This window comes from Melospiza georgiana, chromosome 3, assembly GCF_028018845.1.
Source record: "Melospiza georgiana isolate bMelGeo1 chromosome 3, bMelGeo1.pri, whole genome shotgun sequence".
In the NCBI taxonomy this organism is placed as follows: Eukaryota; Metazoa; Chordata; class Aves; order Passeriformes; family Passerellidae; genus Melospiza; species Melospiza georgiana.
The window spans coordinates 6851753-6877170 of NC_080432.1; the positions used below are offsets into that span (position 1 = coordinate 6851753).

Consider the following 25418-nt stretch of genomic DNA (forward strand, 5'->3'; position numbering starts at 1 on the left):
GCAAGAAGGAAAAATCCCAAAGAGAAGGGATGAGAGAAAAGAAGCCACATAGCTGTTGTTTAGGATGTAAGCAAAGATGATGAGCACAGTTATGTCACTTAGTAACAGTGGCCATTGCAGGGCTGGCATATTTCATATGTACACAACCCGCAGTTTCTACACAGGATCTCCAATTGGAGATGGTAACTTTTCATTAAGAGAAGGCAATCAAGACACAGGTTTGAGCTGGTAACTATAAAGGTTTGATGCCATTTCCAAAATGTTTTAGGTGATTGTCATTCCAGGTGGTTATTTTACTAACAACCATGAGCACTCTTTGGGCTTACCAGACCTTTAAAGGCCACACATGAACCTCCATGTCTCCAGCTGGTGCCATTAACCACACATACACATAAGTTTACCCTGGATGAAAAGCTGCAGTGAAGTCCTCCCCAGGCTGACAGGACAGCTTGGCAAAGGCTGTGGGCAGCAGCTTCATTTGGAAGAAAATTGGTTCATCCATGCTGCCAAACTGCCTCCTGTCTCCTCCATTGTGCAGGAGGAGTACACCTGGTCTCTCCCTGGAGGAAAAATGTTTGCAAGTTTTCTGACCCAGGAAATCCTATTGTAAAAAAAATATCCATGAATGAGCCTGAAGTCGTACACTTGAAACACCTTTACTGGGTGCCCTTTCATCCAGCCTGGCTGCGCAGGCCAGAGTGGAGGCTGGTGTGGGACTACACACCGTAACTCTGAGGCAAAGGTGACAAGCACCAGCCAGCCGGGCTGGTGCTCTGGAGTGCCATCTCCACTGGGACCAAGTGGCCAACTTGGCCTTCACTTCTAGGGTGAAGGGGAGTCGCTGGAAACTTGTAGAGTTCTGTTAGATGGAAACACACTAGAGGTTCTACCCTATAGGTTTGAGTGGACCAAGCCAAGTTTAGCCTGGAGAAGAGAGGCTCAGGAGTGACCTTATCGCTCTCTACAGCTCCCCGAAAGGAGGTTCTGTCCAGGTGAGGGTCCATCTCTTTTCCCAGGCAACCAGTGACAGAATGAGAGGACTCAGTCCTAAGCTGCACTATGGTAGGTTTAGGTTGGACATCAGGAGGAATTTCTTCACAGAAGGGGTGGTTAGACATCAGAATGGGGTGCCCAGAGAGGTGGTGGAGTCACCATTTCTAAAGTGTTTAAGGAAAGACTGGATATGGCACTTACTGCCACAGTTTACTTGACAAGGTAGAGTTCTGTCACAGGTTGATGATCTCTAAGTCTTTTCCACCCTAATCGGTTCTGTGATTCTATGATCTGGCTTTGAGCTGCTTGAGTCACAGAATCAGAATCAAATAATCAACCCCACCCAGGAATCAGCTCTAATTTCGGGCCAGCGCAGGGGACCTCGGCCAGCCAGACCCGAACCGCTTCTTTCCTCACTGTGTGCCAAGGCTGGGGAGCCGAGCGGGAAAAGAATGACCGCTCGAGAGCCTGCGATTTTATTTTTTGGCAAACGTTTACTATAAGGAGGATGAAACCCGGGTGCAGCCGGGTACCGAACCCTGCCGGAGCACCGGGAGCGGTGAGCAGAGTCCCAAGGTCGGCGGGGCCGCACGGGCAGGGCCGGCTCCCCAGCCGCCGCCATGGCGCCTGGCCCGTGCCGGCCGCGCGGCGGGAGCCGGCAGGGGGCGCTGCGCGGCGCACGGCGCTGGCGGGGGGCGGCCGTATGGCGGCAGCGGCGCTGCGCCTGTGCCGCGCTGCGCGCCTGCTGCCGGCTGCTGCCGCCGCGACCCAAAACACGGCCCCAGCCCCGCGGCCGCCTCCGCGCCTCGCCTCCTCCTCCTCTTCCTCCTCCGCCTCCTTTGCTTCCCGGCCCTCTCTGCCGCAGCCCGCCATGCCGGCTTTCCAGTACCCCGAGGTTTATCGCGACGAGACCGCCGTGAGTAGGGCGCTGGCTGGGACAGCACCTGGTGTGCGGCGGCCGCCGGGCCCGGGCGGGGGCACCCGGCTCGCCATTGCCGACGGGGCCGCCTCGGGGCGGCGGTGCCGCCTCGGCTCTCGGGGCTTTGTTCGGCGGCGGCCGCGGAACGCCCGGCGTGCTCCGTGCAGAGAGCCTCGGGTTTGTCGCGCCCGCGGGCCGCGGCGGCTGCCGGGGACTCGTTAGGGCGGGATTGGGGCCCTTGCGCCGGTGCCTCCGGGCACGTCCCGCGTGTGCTTCGGTACCGGTGCGTGTGTCAGGGAAACCCAGGCCTCCGCCCGGGCTGTAGCAGCGTCAGCAGAGGAACAAATAGTCTATTTATATAGCATGGCACATCTGTAACATAGTCTCATCTCCCTGTGTTTCCACCGCATCTGGATACACAAGGGATTACAGTGTAAGTTTGGCTAAAATGGGATCGATTTTCTTTCCCTTCCTCAAAGCACTGTGCATTGTGCATTGCATATGAACAAAATGTTTGCCGATATGAGCCAAAGCTGGAAGAAATCCTGAAGTATTTACTTTCCTAGTTGACTGTAAGGCTGAACTGACAAGCCCTAGTAGCAGGTATCTAGTCTTTTTTATGTACTGGAGGAAGGAAGCAGGTAAATTCAACCACGTGGATTAATCTTCTGTGGTTTATTTGTTTTGTTTGTTGTTTTGGGGGTGGGCATTTTATTTTTTAAATTACGACTTATATATCTATACACATTATGCACATATTTGTGGGCAACAGTAGTTTGGAGGGCTAAACCAGAGGCTGTTTAACCAGGAGCCATACCTTGGGTACATCCAGTAATCGGGGTTTATAATTTGTCTTGAAAACCTTAAGGGTCTTGGTTTGGTTGGTGGGGTTTCTTTTTTGCTTACTAATCTATCTTATGGAAGGAATTTATGTGCCTTTCCCCATTTTTGTGGTGCTCTGTGTTTTTTTCTGAGAACTACTCTGCTGCTGTGGTGTATCACCAAAGAGTGGTAATACTTGTAACTCACCTGGGAGCAATGTGTTGCTTCTGTCTTTCCTCCTTAGTACTGTATGCTTTTGTGAAATTCCAAATGCCCTTCCTCATGCTGACTTATCATTTCTTGATGGATAGAGTTTGCTTGTGTGCATGTCTTTTTTTAAATTACTGTCTTTTATAAATTCAGGTGTCAGATTACCATGGATGTAAAATCAGTGATCCGTACTGCTGGCTCGAAGATCCCGACAGCGAGGAGACGAAGGTAGCCCTTCTTTGCATAGGAGTAGCTGTTTTCACATGCTTCTCTTTTATAGCCCAGATGCACTGGTACTCTGCTTCTGAAGAACCTGCCAATACATTTGGAAAACTTACATAGTGAACGGAAGTGTAGTTCATGTGATATCTCATGTCACCAACAGCAATGCCATTATTTTGTCCCTGTGTTTTAATGGAGGAAAGGTTGAATGGGGCTTTGAGCAACCTGGTTTACTGGCAATTGTCCCAGCCCATGGCATTTAATTAAAGGATCTTCAAAGTCCTTTCCTATCCAAACCATTCTATTGTTCTATGAAAGTCTGGAATATTTAGTATAACTTAGATCACAGAATTTTTAAAACTAAGCCCATGCTTATCTTGTGCCCATTTTTCTTGGCCAGTTTGAATGTTCAAGGTGGTGGTGTCATACTGAAAAGAAACATAAGCTTTTTTTTCCCTGTGTATGCTTGGTTGGACCAGTCAAGGGCACCCAAGCACACAAACCAACTCCTCCAGATATGTAAGGTAACCAAACTCCCTCCTCCAGATATGTAAGGTATAGTGTAATAAAAATGAATCCGTGGTCAGGTGGGGAAGTTCCTATCTCACTTTGGGGAGAGTGCAGAATGTGAGTTCATGGTATGCTGCTTTTTGACTGTTGACTTCTAAGACAGATTGAGGAAACATCCCTGGCATAGCTGAAATGTGCTACACTGGTGAAACACTTCTGGTAATGACATAAGCCACAACTGCAACACCACACTTTCACTGTTGTCTTGGCTTTGGCTTAGTTGGACTTCCAATTTCTTGGTTTGTTTCAACACTTTGTGGGAAATAAGGTCATTTTAAACTACAGCAAAGCCTTTTGCTGCTATTTAAGGTCATTTTAGTGCCTTAACTCACTGCCAGTGTAGGCAGTAATGCTGAGCTTGTTCCAGACATGAGGGATGGACAAGTGGTGAAAAAGCAGGGATCATGTGGGGTTGGCTTGTACTGTTCTGAACATGTGTTTAATTGAATTAACACTAGAACTGAAACTCTCAATCTACAATTAAATGGATTTGATAATAGATCAGTGTTTTGTTCACGTTTTGATTAATTTTCCAATTGCCCTTGGAAGTCACAAGAACTCTAATAAATTTTTCTTTGTATTACTTAGAAAGGTATGTGCTCTCTTGTAGGAATTCACTGAGCTAACCTTGGCTGAATATATATATGAACTGTAAATGCTTTGCAGAGTAATAACAAAGACTGGTCATGTTAAAACAGTTTCTATTCTAAGGCTTTTTCATGGAAAGCATATACTGTCAGTGGAATAATTATCTGGATAGAGTGACTTAGTAGAATGTTAAAAGGTGATACATTGTAGAAAAGCATGGTTAAAAAGAACTTGTGGCATTTCTTAGATGAAATTTAGTTTGACTATTATTTTAGAATGACAGTTGCCCTACTTAATGGCCAGACACTTCAGCCTCAAGTAGACCATCTCTACTGCTAGTACAATGCTTCAAAAATTGTTCTGCTTTTCAAATTACCTTATCTTCCAAAGCAGCCATAAGAAGTTGCTTTACTTGGACCCTTACTCTTTCCTTTCTGCTGCTAGAAAAGTCTGTTCTGGTTCAAGGCTTATGATACATTGTCAGATGCAGATACCCACAGGTACAAAAAAATCTTTCTCTCTAGATTCATGAAGGCATACAGTTACTGTTAGACCTGTAGCTTGGTGGCATCTGTTTAGCTCAGCGTGGTGGGTGAAGTTTTTTACTGTGAGAGTTTCTGCTGACATATGTTCTTGTACTTTATCTAGAGCAATATTTCAATTATGTATTGCTTTTAAACATGAGTGTAACTTCACACTCAAAAGTGTGGAAATAGAAAGTTTCCAAAGTGGACTGTATTCTTCTCCACAAAACTCTTTGAAAAATCTGTAATTCCTTGCTCCTTTTTCATGCAGCTGTGACATTCCATTTACAAATAATCTAAGAATCTTTGGTGCATACTGATTAGAAATGAGAAAAATATATTAAGTTCCTGTAAAAGCAAAATTAAGAGTGATACAGGTATGAGTGTAATAATTAGTCTGTAAGCATGCTCTTGGGCAACAAATGCTTGTAAGGAAAAGTCTGTGTTTCTTTTAATATCACTAATGAAAGCAGATGTGGTAAGATGTGTCTATGCAGTTTAAAGTGGTTAACACACAGTTCCAGTATTCCCTTGCAGCAATGTTGTCATTTTGGTCATGTTATTGATGGATGAAACAAAGATGTGTGCCAGTTTCTGTTCCCTGCATGTAACTGGAAAGTGCTTTAGCTTGTCCAGTACGCTAGATGGTCTTACACATGTTTTTATAATCCACTTTTTCTCTGAAAATGTCACAGGACTGGGAGAAGTTTGTTTATTTGTATAGAATCCACAGTCCATATTTTTGTGTATGTAGTCTTTGAAATTCACATGTTTCCATTTAGAGAAACCAATTCAGATACACATAATTTTGGGTAGATTTAATTAAGTTCTTCCACCATCTGATGGGGGAATGATTATAGCAATGCAATGTGGAGGCTGCATGACTTACCAATGGGATGTGCTGTGCACATATTAATTCTTCACCTGAAGAATTAATACACGACTAAACACTGATAGCAGCTGGTAAGTGTGTGCCAGGTACTCTCCTATACAGCCACTGGCTTTTCTGGAGATCTGTGGAGCACAAGTTGTGCAATGTGGATTACTGCTGTTCCTGTGGGTCATGCCCTGCAATGAGGTGTAACTCAGATGTTAGAATGCATTGATCTGATGGCCCTGTAACAGATTCAGGACAGGTAGAAACAACAGGCTGTTTCAAACCCTCTCCTGGAAAGGAGCCCCATGTAAGCAAGGGATGAGTGGACAGGATTTTGTGCTGGAGGTGAGGAGCTGGAGGTCGAGGGTGACACTGCAGCTGCCACTGTGACATTTGGCTGTGAGTTACAGCCACACACAGTGTCCTCTCCTACCTTCATGTTAGAGGCAGAAAAGCCTGCATGTCTGCTTGTTGGCAGCTGTGATTCACCTTAAGATGCTTAGGTATTAATTTTAGGTTAATGTACCATGCTATAAATAGGGATGATGAAACACCAACAGAGCACCAGGTTTTCCATGCATGCAACAAACAGCTGGAGTGGTAATGGTTTTAATCACTGTCCATAAGTGTTTGTGATGGAAGCTGGAGTGTTCTAAAGAAACCAGACTTCCCAAGTTTTCAGAGATTAGTATTTTTTTCCTAAGAACTGATCTTTGAGCTGTACTTTGAGCTTATCATGAATTCTTGGCTGGGACTAATTCTGTGTGTTATGTTAATAGTATGAATAGATGATGCACATGGCATTTTGTGTCATCTTAAAGCTCTTCCCAGCTCCTGAAATAATAGTGCAGTCTGTGGGCAATATTTGTCATTTGGCAAATATGAGAGTTTTTAAAAGCATGGTGTGCTTTTGGAGGTTGTTACCTTAAGTTTTGGGGATTTTTTTGTGTATTTGTTTGGGTTTTTGTTTGCTAAGGGTTTCTTTGGTAGTTGTTTTGGTGTTTTTTAAGGGGAAAGGCAGGACTGTCTTGTCTCCTGGCTGGTTATTCCAGTGTATGCCCTTGAGAGTCATTATTCAAGATATAAATTGAGTCCTATTAAAGAATTGTGGCATAATGCACATAAGCATGTAAGATTCTTCAGGTGTGACACTGCATAATCTGTATGGGGGAAAGATGTCTGTGATGCATTGCTTCTGAAAATGTTTTCTGTAGAAAATAGGCATTTCTGCTTCAGTTTATATTTTTTGATTGTTTTCTTTCAGGCATTTGTGGAGGCTCAGAACAAGCTCACAGTTCCCTTTCTCGAGCAGTGTCCTGTGAGAGGGCTGTTCAAGGAACGAATGACTGAACTCTATGATTATCCTAAGTACAGCTGCCACTTCAAGAAAGGAAAAAGGTATGTGAGGAATGTCTTTGGAGGTGGAGATGACTGTGAAGCAAGTCAGAAGCAACTATTAATTAGGAAAACAAACTATATTTGTATTTATTTTTTTATAGTTGCTAAGTAAGAAAACTAAGCCAATGTTAACATGTGTGGTTGCATGATGCAGAGCAAAAAGTGCTTCACTCTCTCCAATTCCCAATCATATTATCTTCTTCTTTTATTGTCTTTTCTTTTATAAGAAGAATTTTTGAGTTTATCGGAACTTAGACGATTTTGTAGAATAATTATTGTGAAAGTAAAGCTTTGAGTAGTTCCTTTCAGAAAGGCTTGGTCACTGTCAGTATAGTTAAAGGCATGTTCTCTGAAAACAGAATAAGCTCATCATGTGTGATATTTGCTAGAACCGTGCTCTTACATTGGTCATTTGTTGAGCAGCTGGTAGGCTTTTTTTGTTTAGTGATAGCCAGTGAAAAGCAGTAGGAATTCCCTTGTGAAAAGCTGTTCCTGTAGCTGCAGGGTATATAGGAAAAATCACTTGGAGGACTTAAAGCAACTGATGGAAAAAGATCTGTTTTCTCAGGAACAAAGAAATCCTGCTATATTCCAGTGCCTTACCTACTCATATCCCTGCTTTAAATCTGTGGCCAGGTGAAGAAATGGTGTTTCTGTGTCTTACCCAAGATCTGGAGGCTGCAGCTGCTACTGAATTTAATGTGACTTCTTTTAGAAACATTATCAAGCTTCTAGAGAAAGGTAGTAAAGGGACTTAACTACATCTAAAGATTGTTTCAGAAGTTAAAAAAGAGGTAGTGCAAACAACCAGCCACTCTTAATGATGGGAAACACAGATAATATTTTTCAATATTTTCAATTTGTTTTATCTTTGTTGAGTGGGCACCCAGGTATGTCATACATGTGTTCACCATAATCCACAGATGATGAGAAAGAGAGGATATCTTGTTGCCTTAAGATTTCTACACAGATATTGAGAGGGATTTGTTTTAGTGATCTTTGCTGTGAGGAAGGCACTGACTGATACTACTAAAGGAGGGAAATTCTGTTCTGTGTGGGGTTTGTTGAAGGTATATGGTGGGGAGTGAACCCAAACTGTTGATGGATTTAATGTGAATTTTAGTTGTTGTGGATGTGGCACAATATGTCAGTGTATAGAGGAGTGAGGTTTAAGCCCAGAGGCAGTGGAGCTGTTTAGGACAGTGCTGCATCTGGGGAAGTTTGCCTTACTGAGTGAGTCAGGCAAAGCTTGCTAGTTTGTATGTGATGCTCATGCAGATGTAGCAGGTGGCCAGGTGTGGTCAGTGTCTGCTCTGGGTTCTCTGACCCATTCTCCCTGTGCAGTGCAAACATGTCTGGGTGTTGTTACCTTCAGTGCTATTAAGGCCTAATGTTGCAGAAGGGCTGGCAGTGATAAATGCAGTCTCTGCTAACAGATACAAATTCTTTATTTAATGCAGCTGACTGTCCTCCAGGAAGAACATTTGTGCCAAGAGCTTGATGTGCTTGCTTGTAATTCATGACACTTTACTTCAACTTTAATAGGTATTTTTTTTAGTCTTTCTGAGGGATGCTCTATTTCTTGGCATGTGCTGGATTTAAATCAGAGCAGTTCAAATATAATAGAAAATCCCTCTGTTGTGGTGTTTGAAGTGATCAAGAGGTCTCTACCAATTTAAATAACAGTCCCACAGGTGTGGGGAAAGGAACTATTCTATTTGAATAATTTTCTGAATTGCTCATGACACTTAGAAATCCTTCAATTTAACCACTCTGGTTTTCTGATGAAGGATAGCTGCTGAAGGACAGTGTTTGAGGAGTTGTTCTGTGGAGTCTGCAGAAAGGAAAGGTGCCCAGGGAAGTGCTGTGTCTGTCTCATTGCTTGACCTTTGCTTCCCAGCCTGTTGCCCAGCATTGCAGAAATTGAATTGACAAGAAAATGGCTGATCAAATAGAAAATTACTTTTCTTTTTCTTCTATTTATTTTAATCTTTCAGAACATTGCTGAACATAACTGTTATTACTTGAACATATTACTAGCTGATATTGTTAACCAAGCCCTTGTGAGTATATTTTCCCCTTCTGGCTTTACCAAGTTCCCATGTTTGCACCCAAGTAGTTGTCAGTCTTAGGGAATAGATGAACTTATATTTAGATTTGAATGTTGCTCTGTAAATTCTCCTGTTCCCCCAGGCAAATTCTCCTCTTCTCCCAAACTGCTGCCTGTTTTTTTAAGACATGTGTTTTTATAGTAAAGTACTGTGAAGATGGGTGTTAATTTCTGTGAGCTCTGTGGTGTGTTAGGATATGTCTTAGGATGATGAAGAGTATCACTCACTAAAGACAGCTCTGTTCCTACAACTTTTTCAAACACACATTTGTAAGGACATTGAAACAGTTTTGGTTCTATTTGATTTGAGCATGTCTGTCACCTAGCATGGATTGAAAGCAGCTGTATGAATGAGAAAGTTGAGAACATAAGGGATGGGAACTTGTGCCAGTGCTTGTAACAGAGAAATGCTGCAGCTGCCAGAGTTGTTTAACATAGACAGTTATATGGAGTTTATAGTATACTTAGAATTCTTTGAAATGCTCTGTGGCAATGCAACTTTTATTTTTAAATGATATTTTGAATCCTAGCCATGACTCCTACTCTGCTGTGAAACTTGTGTTTCCCTAACCTGTTCATCTGCCTTTTATTCACTTCATGACAACTTTATAAAGTTTTTTTGTGCTTGCCTAACTGAAAATTAGAGTTCTTCCTACTTAATTTTTCCCTCTTGCGTTCTTTTTAGGTATTTTCACTTCTACAATACCGGGCTCCAGAATCAGCGAGTTTTATATGTACAAGATTCCTTGGATGCTGATGCCAAAGTTTTTCTTGATCCAAATAAGCTTTCTGATGATGGCACAGTGGCCTTACGAGGTTAGTGAGACAGCAGTTCCTGCTGAGTAAGTCTCAGTCTTCAGCACAAGCTGAAAATTTAAGTAATTATAATAGCCCTAGGTGGATTTGTACAGTGTGTCAGAAGAACATTTCTAAATCTACATTGTATCCACAATTAACTTGGTTCAGTTTCCCAGTGCTTTTTTTCACAAATCAGTAACAGGTTTCCAGTGAAGTATGAGCAGCTCTTGAGGCTGTCCATAGAAAGGAAAAAAAGTTTGTTTTTATATTGATTAGTTATCTTAAAATTGTATTTTGCAGCTTTAACACAAGCCAGCAGGTAAGAGACTGTGAAGGAACATAGCATTAACTTCTATGATCACAAAATTGTTTGTGTTCACTAAGGCTGTAACTTCTCTTAGCTATCAATTTTCACTCCCTACTTGCTCATTTTTAGAAGCAGGCTCTTGAACCTAGAAGTCCTCTAAGTCTGTTCAAGGACAGTTAATAAAAACAGCCGTCAGAATTAATAAATGTTTCTCTTAAAGTGACCTACCTGAAAAGAATCAATATGGCTTTTTTATGAACAACAGTGAAGTCCTGCCTTAATCTGTGTATATTGCATGCATATAATCTCTAGAATTTTCTAGAGATTCTTCTAGTGTTTCTAGAAGTCTTAAGGCATAGTCTCCTTCCAAATGCACTTAGAAAATCAACAGCTGTGTAACAAGAGGGAAAACTTCCAGTGTTGATTAATAATCGATTTAAGGGCAGGGAAAGGAAGAACTGAATGGCTGTCAAGTAAAGTCCTGTCAAGGACTGTGCTAGGATTTGCAGTGTTCATCTGTGAGCATACTAGAAAAAGGAGTGAGCAGTGAGGTGGCAGTAATTGGTGACAGTACAAAGTTACTCCTGGTTGAAGAATGACTAAAGAGTTACAGGAAGACCTTAGTAATAATTTAAGTAGGCAATAAATTAACAGGTAAAAGTCTTTGTGCAGATAAATTAAGTGATGCACAGAGGAACAAACAATCCTAACTTCATTTATGGAGGAATGGATGGAGTGAACTCTTGAGCTCATGATGACCTCTTGGGAGCAATGCTTGGAGTGTAACGTGCAATTCCATGAAAATGTCAACTTGATTCTTGGTAGAAGCTGAACAAGTACATCAAATACCAATTTATTCATCAGGAAGAAATTTCTCCCTGGAAGCATTCAAGAAAAACTCAGTGTGACACTCAGTGCTGAGATTTAGTTGACAAGGTGGTGATCAGTCAAAGGTTGAACTCTTGGAGGTCTTTTCCAACCCTCATGATTCTGTGGTTATATGAAACAGAACAAAACAAGGAGACACAGTTACATTAGCAACCCAGAAGTTTATACTGTACCATTGAACACTAGATCAAGTCCCAGTCTCCTCAGCTCAAAAGGGGCTCTGAAATACAGGTTGGAGGAGGGCAATAGGAACAATCAAAGGAAAAACCAAGTGTGCCTGGAGTAATCAGCTTGGAAAAGGGACAGTTTAGCAAGGATATTAGAGGTCTGCAGAATCATTTGTGGCATGCAATAGGATGAAGAGAAGGAATAAGTGTTGATTAGTCATTTTTCTATTACAAGAATGAGGGAATATCAAATCAAAGCAGTGGGAGTCAAGTCCCAAGCAAACAGAAGAAGGTGATGGTTCATGCTGCAAGAAGTAGATGTGTAGAACCCTTACCAATGGATGGTGATGGTGGAAGCTGGACATAATCAAGGTGAAGGGAAACATTCAGGAGTATTAGCCAACAACTGCATGGAAAAGGAATCTGCTAAACTAAATATGGTTGGAGGTGATAGGAATATTTGAGGGAAATATTACATGTGCTTGCATTGTTCTTGCATTTATTCCTGCATTTTGTTCTTGTGCTTGCATTGCACAGTATCAGCACAGGCTGGGGAATGAAGAGATTGAGAGCATCCTTGCTACCAAGGGCTTGGGGGTCCTGGTGGATGAGAGGCTGGACACGAGTCAGCAATGTGAGCTTGCAGCCCAGAAAGAGATTTAATCCTGGGCTGCATCCCAAGCAGCGTGGCCAGCAGGGCAGGGGATGGGATTCTGCCCCTCCACTGGGCTCCTGTGAGACTCTGCCTGGAGCACAGTGTCTAAATCTAGGCCCTATTCTAGGACCTGTTGGAGGGAGTCCAGAAGAGGGCCATGAAAAGATTAGAGGGCTGAAGCACCTCACCTATGATGAAGGGCTGAGAGAGTTGAGATTATTCAGCCTGGAAAAGAGAAAGCTGTGGGATGACCCTCTGGTAGCTTTCCTGTACCCAAATGGGGCCTACAAGAAAGCTGGAGAGGGACTTTTTACAAGGGCATGTAGTGATAGGACAAGGGAGAATGGTTTTAAACTAAAAGAGGTTTAGATTAGATATTATCAAAAAATTATTTACTGTGAAGGTGGTGAGGCACTGGTACAGGTTGCCCACAGAAGTTGTGCATTTCCCACACCTGAAAGTGTTCAAGGCCAGGTTAGACAGAGCTTTGAGCAACCTTTGTCTAGTGGAAGGTGTCCCTGTCTACAGCAGGAGGGTAGGATCTAGATGATTTTTAAGATCCCTTCCAACCAAACCATTCCATGATTATGTGGTTACTCCTGAGGACAACTAGATGGAATTGTGTTCTGAATCAGAATTGCCACTCTCACATTCTTTTGGGAGAGAATATATTGAGTGCCTCTCAAAACTGTCATGTCTGTGAAATGCAACTCTTTCTTAGGTTGTTTTTTGGTAGATGCTTTCAGGTCTGTACAGACCTGTGATAATTCAGTCTCTTCGCTTGACTTGATTTGCAAGCATGAATTTGATCTTCATCAACTAAAATGGAAGCTCTTTATTGTCTTATTGTCTTATCACTGTTTGGATAAAGTGAAATATATATCACAGGTCTTAGCTGAGAATACTGGTAATTAACCATTTGCATGCTAGTGGTTTCCCAGTTACTTCAGTTTTCAGGATTTTAAAGGGTCTAGTTTTCAGTGACTCCATTTTTAAGTGGTATTTACACTATTTCAATATACAACTTGCATCTTTGTTAGCTTCTTTGGTACGGTTTCTCTTAAAATTTCACTCAAGTTCTCCACCTACTTTAATTTTCTAGCTCTTCCTGCCAAGCTCAGGGCAGGCAGTAGAAGAAATATGATTCAAACCATAATTGGTTTGGCACAACTTATGTTACTGAATATGGATACACTTACTGAGTATCTGTGCCTAAACATGGATCTGGAAATTAATTGAGAATTCCATGGAGTTAGACAAAGTGGTGTGACTCCTAAGTGGTAGCAGATGTAGTGTCTTGCAGTGTTTTTAGAAAATAAACCCCCTCTTACTGTTTGGTGAGCAGTTTCTTTAACTAGTATCCCAATTTAATCTCTCTTCATTTTGTTTGTTTCTGATTTCCTAGGTTATGCATTCAGTGAAGATGGTGAATACTTTGCATATGGCCTGAGTTCTAGTGGCTCTGATTGGATTACTATTAAGTTTATGAAAGTAGAAGGTCCTGAGGATCTCCCAGATACACTGGAGAGAGTTAAATTCAGTTGCATGGCGTGGACCCATGATGGAAAAGGCATGTTCTATAACAGCTACCCACATCAAGATGGGAAAAGTGATGGTAGGTATGACCATTCTAATTGCGTGCTGTGTGGAAGCAGAATCACTTTTGCAGTGAATTGATGCAACAATTAGCTCTGCAAATCTATATTGAAATAAGTGGCTGTATTGGTTGTGCAATTAGAGATCAAATTATGTCTTGTATCACCAAAGCCTATGTTCAGTTAGTGTGAATCACTTTTTGTCTGCCTGGCCCTCTTTTTCCCAAAGTTTGCTGCTCCCTTTCTTTTCCTCTGGGATGATTTACTTAGGTTCCATAGTGTTGGTGGTGTTGACTAGAATTTGATGCCTGCTGGAAGCTTACTTAGATCTTTCCCCTAATGCATTTGTGTGGGCATAGATAAACTGCTTTGGGAGATTGACCTGATGAATAGCAGTGTGAGGCACAATGTTTCTCTTGTTCAAACAGATTAATTCGTGTGTGGTTCACAGCAAAGCAAAACGAAATGTTTATGCTAGCAAAATCCAAGGAGCACCGCACAAAGTGGAATAAATTGCGGAGCAGCATCAAGGGGGAAGGAATTTAGCAGCTCTTACTATAATGCAGAGCTACTGAAAAGTTTCTTCTGGAGATGTGCTCTTCACTAACCTGGAGAGAGCCAGAATTTTGCCTCTGTATTTTCTTTTGAAGGCTGTAATTTTGCCAGACTGGCAAGATAGACACCAGCCTTGTTTTCTTGAGGTTTTTTTTTACCTCTTGTTTGTAGTTCAAAAGTTGAAGTGTTGGAAAATGTTGCAATAATGAAATTTTTTAAAAAAATAAATCAAGTGGTACCTCATACATAAGTGTTTTAAAATACATCACTTTTATATTTTCAGCAAATGGAAGTATGAAGGTTTCTAGGAATGTAATTAGCAGTAAATCTCCCCTTAATTGCACTGGGTGAAATGGAAATGAAAATGTAATTAGAGAGTGGCAGGGATTCTTGGTTTTCTTCGCTTTGCTTGCTTTTATTTCTAGAAAGCAAAGCTTGAAATGATACCTTCTTCAAATGTGAAGATTTGTTATCAACAATAAAAGGAAAGGCTTACTTTTGAAACAGGTTTCCAGCATAAAGTTTTATCTTGTTTAGTAGGAGGGTGTTTGTTTGGAGGGAATGGTTGTAGCTTGGAACCATTCCTAGTCCTCTCTTCTGAATTTCTCATTCATATACAAAGGGATACACAAGTTTCTAAGGGTTTCATATGATTGTTGCATTTCTTTGAGAACTTACTAGTTTAAATATCTGCATTTCACTAGGTACTGAGACCTCCACTAATCTGCATCAAAAGCTGTATTATCATGTATTAGGAACTAACCAGTCAGAAGATATCCTGTGTGCTGAATTTCCTGATGAACCAAAATGGATGGGTGGAGCTGAGGTATGGTAAATATCCTGCACCTTATCATTATCATGTTCTGTTTTTCAGATTCTAGCAACTGATAGTGGGTATTAATTTGAAAACATTTTGTTAAAAGAACACTTTTTATTAGTGTTGTAGAGTTGAAAATTGAACTAAGAATCATTGATTAAGAATTCCTGAAAATAAGACAGCCTAATTTACTTCAAATCACTCCTCCAGCCTGCAATGACACAATCATACACCCTCTTTCTTCACTGAGGTCGTTCTGCCTGATACACATTCCAAGACAGAGAAGATCATTTGATGCACAAAAAGTTTATTCTAATATCCAGTGTCTAGATATTCCCTGCATTATATTTTCTTGGTTATATTTAATTTTGCAGTGTTTTCCTTGGAAAACAAATATATCTGTTCTGCTTAATTGAGGAATGGAGATATACAGGTGAAAATCTGTTAATACTCTGTGTGTAATTGGGGAACTCTAAATTTCCCTACAAGTTTTATCAGCACACCTATGGTACAGACTGTGTTAATGGAAATGGAATTGATTTCCTAAGCTTATTTTGTTGAACTACTGCTTTATAGTGCAAAATCCCAGTAACCCTTTTGCAATTAATGTGTTTTATTCCCCATATTAGATTTAGCAATGTGCAGTTGAGTGCCCTTATTTATCAGGGAACTGATGTTTTCCCTGTGGATGAATACTTGTAATACCCTGTACTCTCCTGCCTACTGTGTTTGATCAGTACTTTTTGTTTCTATATTGGTCTCTTTTTTTGTCTGACATTTTTGATGAATATGAAGTGGTTTTAGCCTGGTTTGGTGTACTCAGTTCCTGCAAATACTTTTCTGTGCAAGAACCTCTTTTGGAAAATGTGGTCATCAGTTTGTGTCGCTTTTCAACACATTTACCCATGAAAATGTTAGGGCTGTCTTTACAGTAGGCTGACAGAAAACAAAGGTACTTTTAACAGTCAGAGAAAAATATTCTGCAATTTAAAAAAAAAACCAAACAACAAAACCCAAACCCAAACAGTACAGTTGCAAAATGTGGTTTCGTTCTTGTGCAATGGATCAAGAATCTTCTTTGCAGGCCATTTCAATAAGTTTTCTGGTCAGCTTTTTCTAAGTGTTTAAGAAAGTGGAAGACCACAAAGTAGTGGGGGAAAAATTTAAATATCATTAGTCAAAATCAAATTATAGGGCTGTTTGGTGCTATCCTGAATATACTTCCTTGGTACTAAGATGCAGCTGTAGGTTTTAAAATACAACTTTGCAGAGCACAGCATGTTATAAAATGCATGTTTTCATGTGTTTTTGTCAGATAAATTAAAAAAAATGTTTTTATTTTACCAACTTTACTAGTCCCACTAGCTAGAGACATTATGTTTTACAAAAGCTTCCATGAAAACAGTTGATTTGTAGTGTAGGTGTTCTAGTACCAAACCTTTCTCCATGGTGGAGGGAGAGTTGAACTTTCATACCTAGGTTTGAACAGAATTTGCAGGTCTTGCAACCAAGGTCAAGGAAGAGAAATACCTCACTTGCAAGTGAAAAGCACCTGACAAGAAAATTCTTCAGAGACTGCAGAATTAATAATGTTGCCATGATATTTCAGAAAAAATAATCTCAGGTGTGCTGTAGGGAGTCAGAATGGTGTGTATTCTCAATGGAGATAGGAAACTAGGTCATTCATAAGGACCAAAGAGGGTTGTATAAAATTTTGTCAGCTTAATATATTTACAAGACAATATGCAAGCAAATAGCTTCAGGGTGCTTTTCCTTATTATGCATTCAACACCAATCCTAAGTATGCTCCATTTAAACAAAATCTGTGGTGCTGAAAATGGTGTTGGCAGAGAAATACAGATGCATTTCCAGCTCTTCACTTGAATGGATGGTTTCTGAGGGAAAAATTCTGGTTTTTTTAGTCAGATATGTAAGTTTTGAAAAAAATAATCTTTTCATTAGTCTAGAAAAAGCATAAGCATTTCTGGGAGGGTTGTGAAGAGCAGGGATGGAATTTAATTGAATAACAGCCCAGCAGAGGGCAGTCTGGTATGAAGATTTTTAAAACCTTGGTAATGTCATAGGTATTCTGGGAAAACAGGAGCTTCCCATGCTTTTCTGTTTAAGTGGCATTTTCTTGCTTTTTCTTCAGACTGACTGAACATATCTCTCTTTCACAGACAGACTGTTATTCTCAAAGTTAAACAATAAGTTATATAACAGTCTTTCACAGTTGGTAGTGCAAGAAGTCCCTGTGGTACCAGCAGGAAAGTAAACAGAACAGAAAGGAGTGGGTGAGAGGAACCCTCCTATCCCAATTCTGCCAGCAGTGAAATAACTACAGTTTTTCATGTTTTCTAACACACACTGTCTACTGTCTCTGAATTGACAAATTATTTTAAATTCTTCATTTTATATTTAGAGCTGTCATTTAACATCAGTGGTTCTAAAACAGGGAGGTGATCTTGCACATGAAATTCAGAGCACAGAGGAGCAGGCTGTGCCAGATGTGTGCTGGCTATAGTGGTTTCACTGCAGCAACACAGAAGCATCCACTGGGGAAGAGTGAGCAGCATGGAGGGCTGAAAACATTGCCAGTTCACTCAAGTGAGACACACTGCTGGGTAAAACAGGGCTCTGGGAATGTTTCTAAAGCCTTACACTGCCTTAGTCAAGGATGAATCTTGAATAGAAGACTAGTATGAATGTCTTCCTACAGCCCTGGCAGCAAGCCTAGAGAATTTTACTCATAAGAAGGAGGCAGGTAATTGTGGCTGCACGTGGGACTATGGGAGCTGATAATTTCTTACATAGCCAGGTTCCAGATGCTTTGGTGCTTTCATTGCTCAAAAGCAAGCTGAGAGCCACAGTAAAATATGTTTGATGTTTGTCACCCCAAAAAGCTGCTGATTTTGTTCTGTGCTAGACTTAGGAAAGAGAATGCATATAAATATGTGTGTGCATATTGCTGTGATGATCTAGGGTCAAAATCCCTGTTCTCTGGCTTTGGTGTGGCTCCTTCAACCCCAAAGCTGACAGAGGCTCAAAATATGGTCAGAAGAGAAGGGCTCGTTATACCAGCACATTGTATCTAAAACCCAAGCATAAAAACCCAGCTGGAATAAGAGATTGGAATTAATGCCCAGAGCAAGTTTTCTAACCTGGGGAGTGGGTGGACAGACCACATCAGAATGTTGTTTGCATATAACCATGTCCTGCATAAAGTGTCAGGCCTGTGCCTCAGAATGTAGGAAGGAGATTCTGTTGGACCTCATCCTGAGCTTTTGCATTCCTGTGATCACCCATCATTAGGGCTTCTGAAATGTGATTGATTCTGAAACTGGTACTCTGCAAACAGAAAACAAAGCAGCGCCTTTGCAGCCTGAGAGTAGCAGCCTCAGGTGGCTTGGATTGTGCAGGCAGTCCCAGGAGGTTGCTTTGTGAGAGGGAGTTTGTGCCCCAGTCCTCAGCATCTTATAAGACTGCAAGAACATAAAATGTGATAGGAGCTATTTGCAAGCTTCGGTGATTTTCTGGCACTGCTGCAAAGATAATATCAGAACATAGCTGTATGTTCCCCTCATGAAGAAAACAACAAACCGGTACAACACCCCACAACCCCCATAAAAACCCCACAAAACCCACAACTCTTTACAAAAGAGTTTCCTATTCTAGGAAGGAAAATAGCTTTGATTTTTCTAATAAATGTGAGATAATAAAAGTGGAATTTGAAAGGCTAGGAGACTACTGTGGGAGTTCTTTGTCATCCTGCAGGCAGATCTTTGCAGCACAGGCACATGGGCACATCTGTAGAACACTTGAGGCTGTTCAGACAGTGTAATTGCTCGTTACTTGCCAAATATTTTAGCAAATTTTACAGTAATTTTTTTTCTCTCTGTAGAAGCAACATGCTTTGTGGATTTTTGTGCTTAATATTTTCATTTGTTCATCTGATAAAAATCTTAAAAATACTCATAAATAACAAAAGAGGTCGTTTCTGCAACAAGTGAAAGGTTTCTTGCATGTAAATTCTTCTTAGTGGAGTCATATCCAGGGTAGTGGTGTTATGCAAAAGTCTTCATGCAGCATATATCTAAAGTTGAGGAAGTGACTGCTGTCATTAATCTGCTTTATTATGGTGACTGGGTACATTCCTAAATAAGTATTTTTAAAAAAATCTATTCAGTCTCTCTGGGTGGTTTTAAGCTGTTACATCCATAGCATATAGTGAAAATGGTAGCAGTGTTAAAATCCAGCTTATTGATGCAGTGAGTTTTTAGTTCCAGGCATTGCACAGTTGCATCTTTATTGCCACACATCTTTCTTTTTCTGGATGATCTGATCTTTCATTACTGGATACATTACAGTTAGTAATTTGACCTTTTAGCTCTGTTGGAAAGCTTTGATTCTGTCTGTGATTTTTTTGAACTTTGCTTTTTTTTTTTTTTTTTTTTTTTTGTACATGATTCATTTGCTGTGCTTCATTGGAAATGCATTAGATAGCAGTGATGATTGCTCAGTTTCATATGCAAAGGGCACCAGTGCATGAGGAATGGTAGTTTGTGAAATCACTGCAGATGCAGATCAGGTTGTAGATTACCATAGTGTTAATGCCTGCAGTTAAGAAGAGAGTTTGTCTTTTTCTCAACACAGGCACAGGATCTAATAACTGAATTTTATTTATTTTATTTTTAGTACCTTGTTATGCAGAAACAAATTATGCAATGATTAGGTTTTTTCCACCTTGATAATAAAAAACGGCAAAGGTAGTAAAACTTTTAATTTATTATCTGTTAAGGAATGATGTGTATATGTAGTTGCCTTAATAGAATACAACATACTCTAAGGGCCCCTATTTGTTAGCTTTGTTAATATAGAGAGCTCTTCCTTATCCTGAAACTGGCAATTGTGACTGTCCAGGTAGTGTTCACAGAACTTGCATTAATATTCACTGTTGGTATGCACATGACTTGAAAGTAGAGCACTCTAATATCTCTCATATTGACATTTTAGTTGAGTAATACATAAAGCCAGGAAGTCTAAAAACCCAACAGCTTTCTCATGTTCATTCTTTTTTGTTGTTGTTTGTTCAATTATGTATGAGTTTTTGGTCTGAAATCTGCTGCTAGACAAAATATTTCACTTTGTTTTTGCTGTGGATCCTCAACCCTTTTGCAGTTCCTTATGTGGCTTGTACAATGAATTAGTTGTATTTTGTAACAAAGATGAGATTTGAGTGGTTAGATTGTTTTTACTGATTAGACTTCATATATTTTTTTTTATTTTCTGTTCATTGATATATTGAAGTTACAGGTTCTTCTCTTAATGTTTGTCTTAGCAGTGGTTACTGTTCATCAAAATGGAGAGAACAGGTAGCACTGAAATCACTAGGCAGAAAAACAGCCTAGAGAAAACACTCCACTATAAACCAGAACTCTGCCATAAAAGAGAATTTAAAGGTTTTGATGCTTGAAAGACTAGATAAAATTGTACTTGGGAGTACAGCTATCTTAGTGATACTGTTGTGTTTGTTTGTGTGGTGTAATGATGGTCACAACAAATATTTAAGAAATAGTAGGTCTGACAAACTCAAAATTGCCAACCGACTGAATGACAGTAGTAGTGAAAGTAAAGCTACATACCAACATCAGTTCTTTGAAATAATCCTTCCTTTACTGGTGCTGAGTTAGGGATTAGTGCTGTGTTATGCCAGTGAAATCATTGTTATGCTGAAGGTTTTCAAAAGCTCCAGTTGAAAGGCTACAGGATTTCTTCTGTCCTGTTTTGACAGATACTAAATGTTGTTTTAAGAGGTGCAATTGCTTTATAGCCAGCTTACCTTTTAGCAGTGGGTATTCTTTGAAATTATAGTAATTATTTTAATGAGAGAAATGTGCACTGGCATTCCAGATAACTCTCAGAAATTTTTGAGATGTTTCCTTTTCATCCTAAATGTGGGAAATCAAGTCTGACATTGCAGCTGTCCCCCTTAAGCTGAGCCATTAATGCACCCTGAGATTTGAGTGAGGTACTAGCATGAAATTTCAGTTCATAAATTTGTGAGCCAAGAGCAGTGATTGCAGCTCAGCTCATGAAGATGATGTGGCAGTGTAAGAATAATTCAAATGATAGTTGGTAAATCCTATTTCCTTTTGCTGTCCTGAAACCCAGACTCTTGTCTGTTTACAGTGTAGGGTCAGTGGCATTTGGGCTGTGATTACACATTCATCAGTGCTGCAATCTGAGCTGCCTTAAGCAATCTCTACCCGTTATTCATCTTTCCAGCTGTTTGGTGCTGTGTGTTAGCTTGGCCATTTGTGCAACTGAACAGTGAACTGATCGAGATACTAATGTGGCAGAGGGGCTTCTTTTATTCTTCTTTGGTTTTTATTGTGGATTAAGTATTTTTTCTTTTTTTTTCTCCTTCCCCTCCTGGATTCTTTGCTTTGCTTGTTTGGGTGTTTAAAAGAATTTGTCAATTCTTTCTTCTTTTCTGGTTCTTGGAGGTTTAAATTTTTTTGTTGTTGAACATGCCATTTTATCAGTTGAATCAGTTCCCTGAACTGGTGTACTTCACAAATGGTGGATGCTTGTTCTGGCATGACGTGGGGAATCAATTTACATGGACACAAGCAATGATAGCAGTAGGAAGAGCTAGAGGTAGAGACTGCATAAGGTGATGCTGCTGCCAAGATTGCTTATCAAACTGTAACTTTGCAGTGTAGATGTCTAAATCTGCAGTATATAATACTGAACATTTTAGCATGCTGCAGTCAACCATCTTGTCCTGTTTCTGTCAAAATCCTTTGGGTTGTAGAACTCACTGGTATAAGAATAGCTTTAGTGATAGAGACACACTTAATTGGTATCCCACCAGCAAGATGCTTTGGGAGTTCTTACTTCAAATTAAACATAAACTGCTATCAACTCTTAACTAGTCCAGCTGGGAATATGGAAGGAAAAATTAGATGTACTCAGATTTGCTGTCATCAGAGATCCTGAATTGCCCTTGCAACAACATCAGAAATTTGCACATCTCTGTTCTTTCTTGGGTAAAGTTTGTCTTCTCTTAACTGTTTTAGTCACAGAATCAAGGAATAAATTTATGTGGGTTCTGACTGTGACTAAAAGAGTTTTGTGTGTCATACTCTTGAATGTAACTGAAATCTGTATTTTTATATATAACTTAAAGTTATTTGTTAAGTTTTTTCAGTTGGTGAGGAAATGAAGGGAACTTGGTGCTTTCACAAGTGTGGGCAGATGTTTAAGCAGCATACTGCAATAATTTTCTTAATTAAAATTTACTCCTGCAATTATTGCTTACCTAAAACCACTGAAGATGTATCTTTCAAGAAAGATCACCTAATCTTTGTTTCCATTTCTGGATATACTTGTTTCTAGGTGCAGGGTGCCCTGTTAAAGATGTCTTTGTTTCATATAAGGGAGTGGTTTTTTGGCTACAGTAGGAATCTTAGGTGTTCTTTTATATTTGTCTTGTGAGCTTTTTACTGTATGGACTTTTTTTGTGGTATAATTAGATCATAACAAAATGCCTGTAAAAATATGATTTGGAAACACCCATTTGGGGATTGTTTTTGTTTCAAGGAGTGTTTAGTTGTTGGGGTTTTTTTATTAACTTTCATACACTGAGATTTGTTTCTATTCTACTAGGTCCCTTTCTCGTGTCCTTAAGATTGTGGCTCTATTGGAATAGCAGTATAATTAAAACTTAATTATTTTGAAATTTATTTTGCACAACTCATTCTACAGATATTTTGCATAACAAATGTTACAAATATAAACTGAAATATATCCAAGAAGTAATTACAATATAAGAATTGTTTTGAAGCTGTGTATAGTGCCAAGTAGAAAATGTCCAGAACCCAGATTTGTATTTTGTGACTTTAAATTCCCATTAGATACGGTCATATAAGAATATGAACAGTAAACAGCCTTCTCTATCAGCTCTGTTAATAAAACATCAAAATTTGGTAATTTGGGAATATGCTCGAAACAGCTCAGTCAGGAGAAGGAGACACTAAGACTTCTTGTTACTTTCTGCCTTTTCTTGTTGGATTTGCACTTTCAAAAGCTTTGTCAAGAAATGTGATATGTCTGCAAAGGATTAATTGATGACTTTCTGTACTAGCAGACACCATTTCAGAAATTCTGTTGTGTGTGTACATGCATGTGCAAAAGCAAACCAAGAAGCTTCACCAGATAATTTATAATGTGGTTATAGCTTGTAATGTTCTTTTAACAGCAGCACTAGATTTTTCTGCATGTGTGAATTTTTCAAGTTGGAATTCTCTTTTCCAGAGGGTGAATTGTCTTTGATTTTTCTGGATCTTCTTGCAGGTGTCAGATGATGGTCGATATGTCTTGCTGTCTATCAGGGAAGGCTGTGATCCAGTGAACAGACTGTGGTACTGTGATCTACAGAAGGAGTCTCAGGGTATATCAGGTATGTGTTGCTTTGTAAGCTTGCTTCCTTTTAAGGCAATATAAAATTTGAAATACTTTATGTTTGAATGAAAAAAAAAGTCTTGAAATGCATGTATTGCTTAACCACCTTAATGCAGAAATTAGACAAAATAAGCACTGCTAGCATTCCATTTTCTGTTATGTATCAGTAGACTAAAAACTCCATTCTTCATTCTGTAGTTTGTTTAACAAGTCACAAGGAAAAGTTGATATAGTATAAGGAGCTGTACAGTGTCTGTTCAATTTCATTCTACACCACTAATACTTTTCCATATTAAAACTTTTTTCGTATTTTAAAAATTTCACTTATCTCCCTTCAAGCACTGATAGCACTTTTTTACAAAAAGTGACTAACTTATAGATAACATATTTTTTCTATGTATAGTGCTAGGAAATAAAAATCCTCCAGTGTTATTTGGTATCACCATTGTTGTTACAGTAGAAGTATCAACTCATATTTCAAATGCACTCTCCTGAAGTACTCCTTTCTTGCCTTCTAGTTGGAGTGGTCTTTGACTTTTGTGTATTAAGCTTTGTAGCCACAATGGTGTGAGCTGAAAGTATGGCACTTTACACCATATGGCTGTTGCTAATTGTTGGCATAGTTAGCTGGTTTACTGATTGGTAGTTTTGTATTTCCAGAGTATTGGATTGTTGAAAGGTATTCCTCAATTTGGGTTTTGCATAGAACACAACTTAGCTTTTTTGATTCTTGCAGCTTCTCTTTTCAGAAACTTCAGAAACAGAATAAATACTGCAGTATCTCTGTGTTGAATATTGGATCTCAAGAAGCTTGTTCTCTTGTTTATTAACAGCATATTTCAGGCTAAGGAGGGGACACTACTACAGACTTGTGTACAGCCAAACATCAGCCAAGGCTGCCAGCAACTTCCACATGCACAGCCAGTTCTTAGTTATTTGTACACACCAGGTCAGGCAGGGCACCTTTCTTTCATGATCACTTTGGGAACTTATCAAGGCCCTGTAGAATTCTAGATTGCTTGAGCCCTAGATTACATTGTCCTTCCACACAGAAGGCATCACAGTGGCTAGAATTTCCACTGTAAGGAGTATGGCCTGTGAAATGAGTCATCTTCCAGTTGTCTGAAGGCATCATCTACTTCTTCCTACTTAGGAAGTCCATAACATGTGCTACTACGTACAGTAGACTGCTATTATGTGCTCTATAGCACACAGTAGTATATACCACTACAGTAGTACCCATGCTGGTCTGCCTGTTAATCTTAACCTATGAGCTACTTACCATCCCCTGGACTGTCCCAAGGCAGAACTCCACAAACTCCAGCTGTTATTTCACATAAAAGACAACTCACCTCCTCATCTTGCCAGCCTATCCTTACTAAACAACCTTTACCTCTCCATGGTAGCACAGCATTCCTGTGAGCTATCCCACCATGTCTCCATCTTCCCACTGAGGTCATAGTCCAGAAACTGCACATGGACCTCTAACTCCTCCTGTTTGTTTCCATGTTGTGTGCATCAGTGTAGAGGCAGTTCAGGCAGGCACCCAAGTGTGCTGATTGCTCAGTACAGGTTTGAGAGCTTTCTCCATGAGGCTGTTCTGCAGGCACTTCCTTCTTCATATGCCTGTGCTTGGAGAAACTCCACTTCAGCTCTGTTTTGTGGATTGCTGTGTCTCTTTCATTCTTACCACCCAGGCCCTTGCCTTGCCTACCCCATCCACATCTTCCTTACTTGTTGAGGAATCACTTTCTCCTGTTTTTTCTGGTTTAAAGCTCTGCTTACTGGGTTATCTAACCTGCAAGGATCCCTTTGCCTTGCTTAATCCAGTGGACAACAGTGCAGCAATAGTTCTGAATGGGGTAACCTAGAATTGCTTCCAAATCATTGATTTTTCTCTTGGATGTGTATGGATAAATGTCTCCCATTCCTTATCT

The 25418-nt window shown here is 40.1% G+C and overlaps 1 protein-coding gene across 1 annotated transcript in view; it reads left to right on the top strand.

The window, feature by feature from the left end:
- Positions 1–1722: 1722 nt before the first annotated feature.
- PREP (prolyl endopeptidase) overlaps positions 1723–25418 on the top strand; it is an 85347-nt gene continuing 61651 nt past the window's right edge. The window contains exons 1-7 of the mRNA XM_058021255.1: positions 1723–1909; positions 3098–3172; positions 6990–7123; positions 9919–10049; positions 13454–13663; positions 14903–15024; positions 23374–23479. Of these exons, the coding sequence (XP_057877238.1) occupies positions 1865–1909; positions 3098–3172; positions 6990–7123; positions 9919–10049; positions 13454–13663; positions 14903–15024; positions 23374–23479 (823 nt within the window). The 5' untranslated portion in view covers positions 1723–1864. The remainder of the gene's footprint in view (positions 1910–3097; positions 3173–6989; positions 7124–9918; positions 10050–13453; positions 13664–14902; positions 15025–23373; positions 23480–25418) is intronic.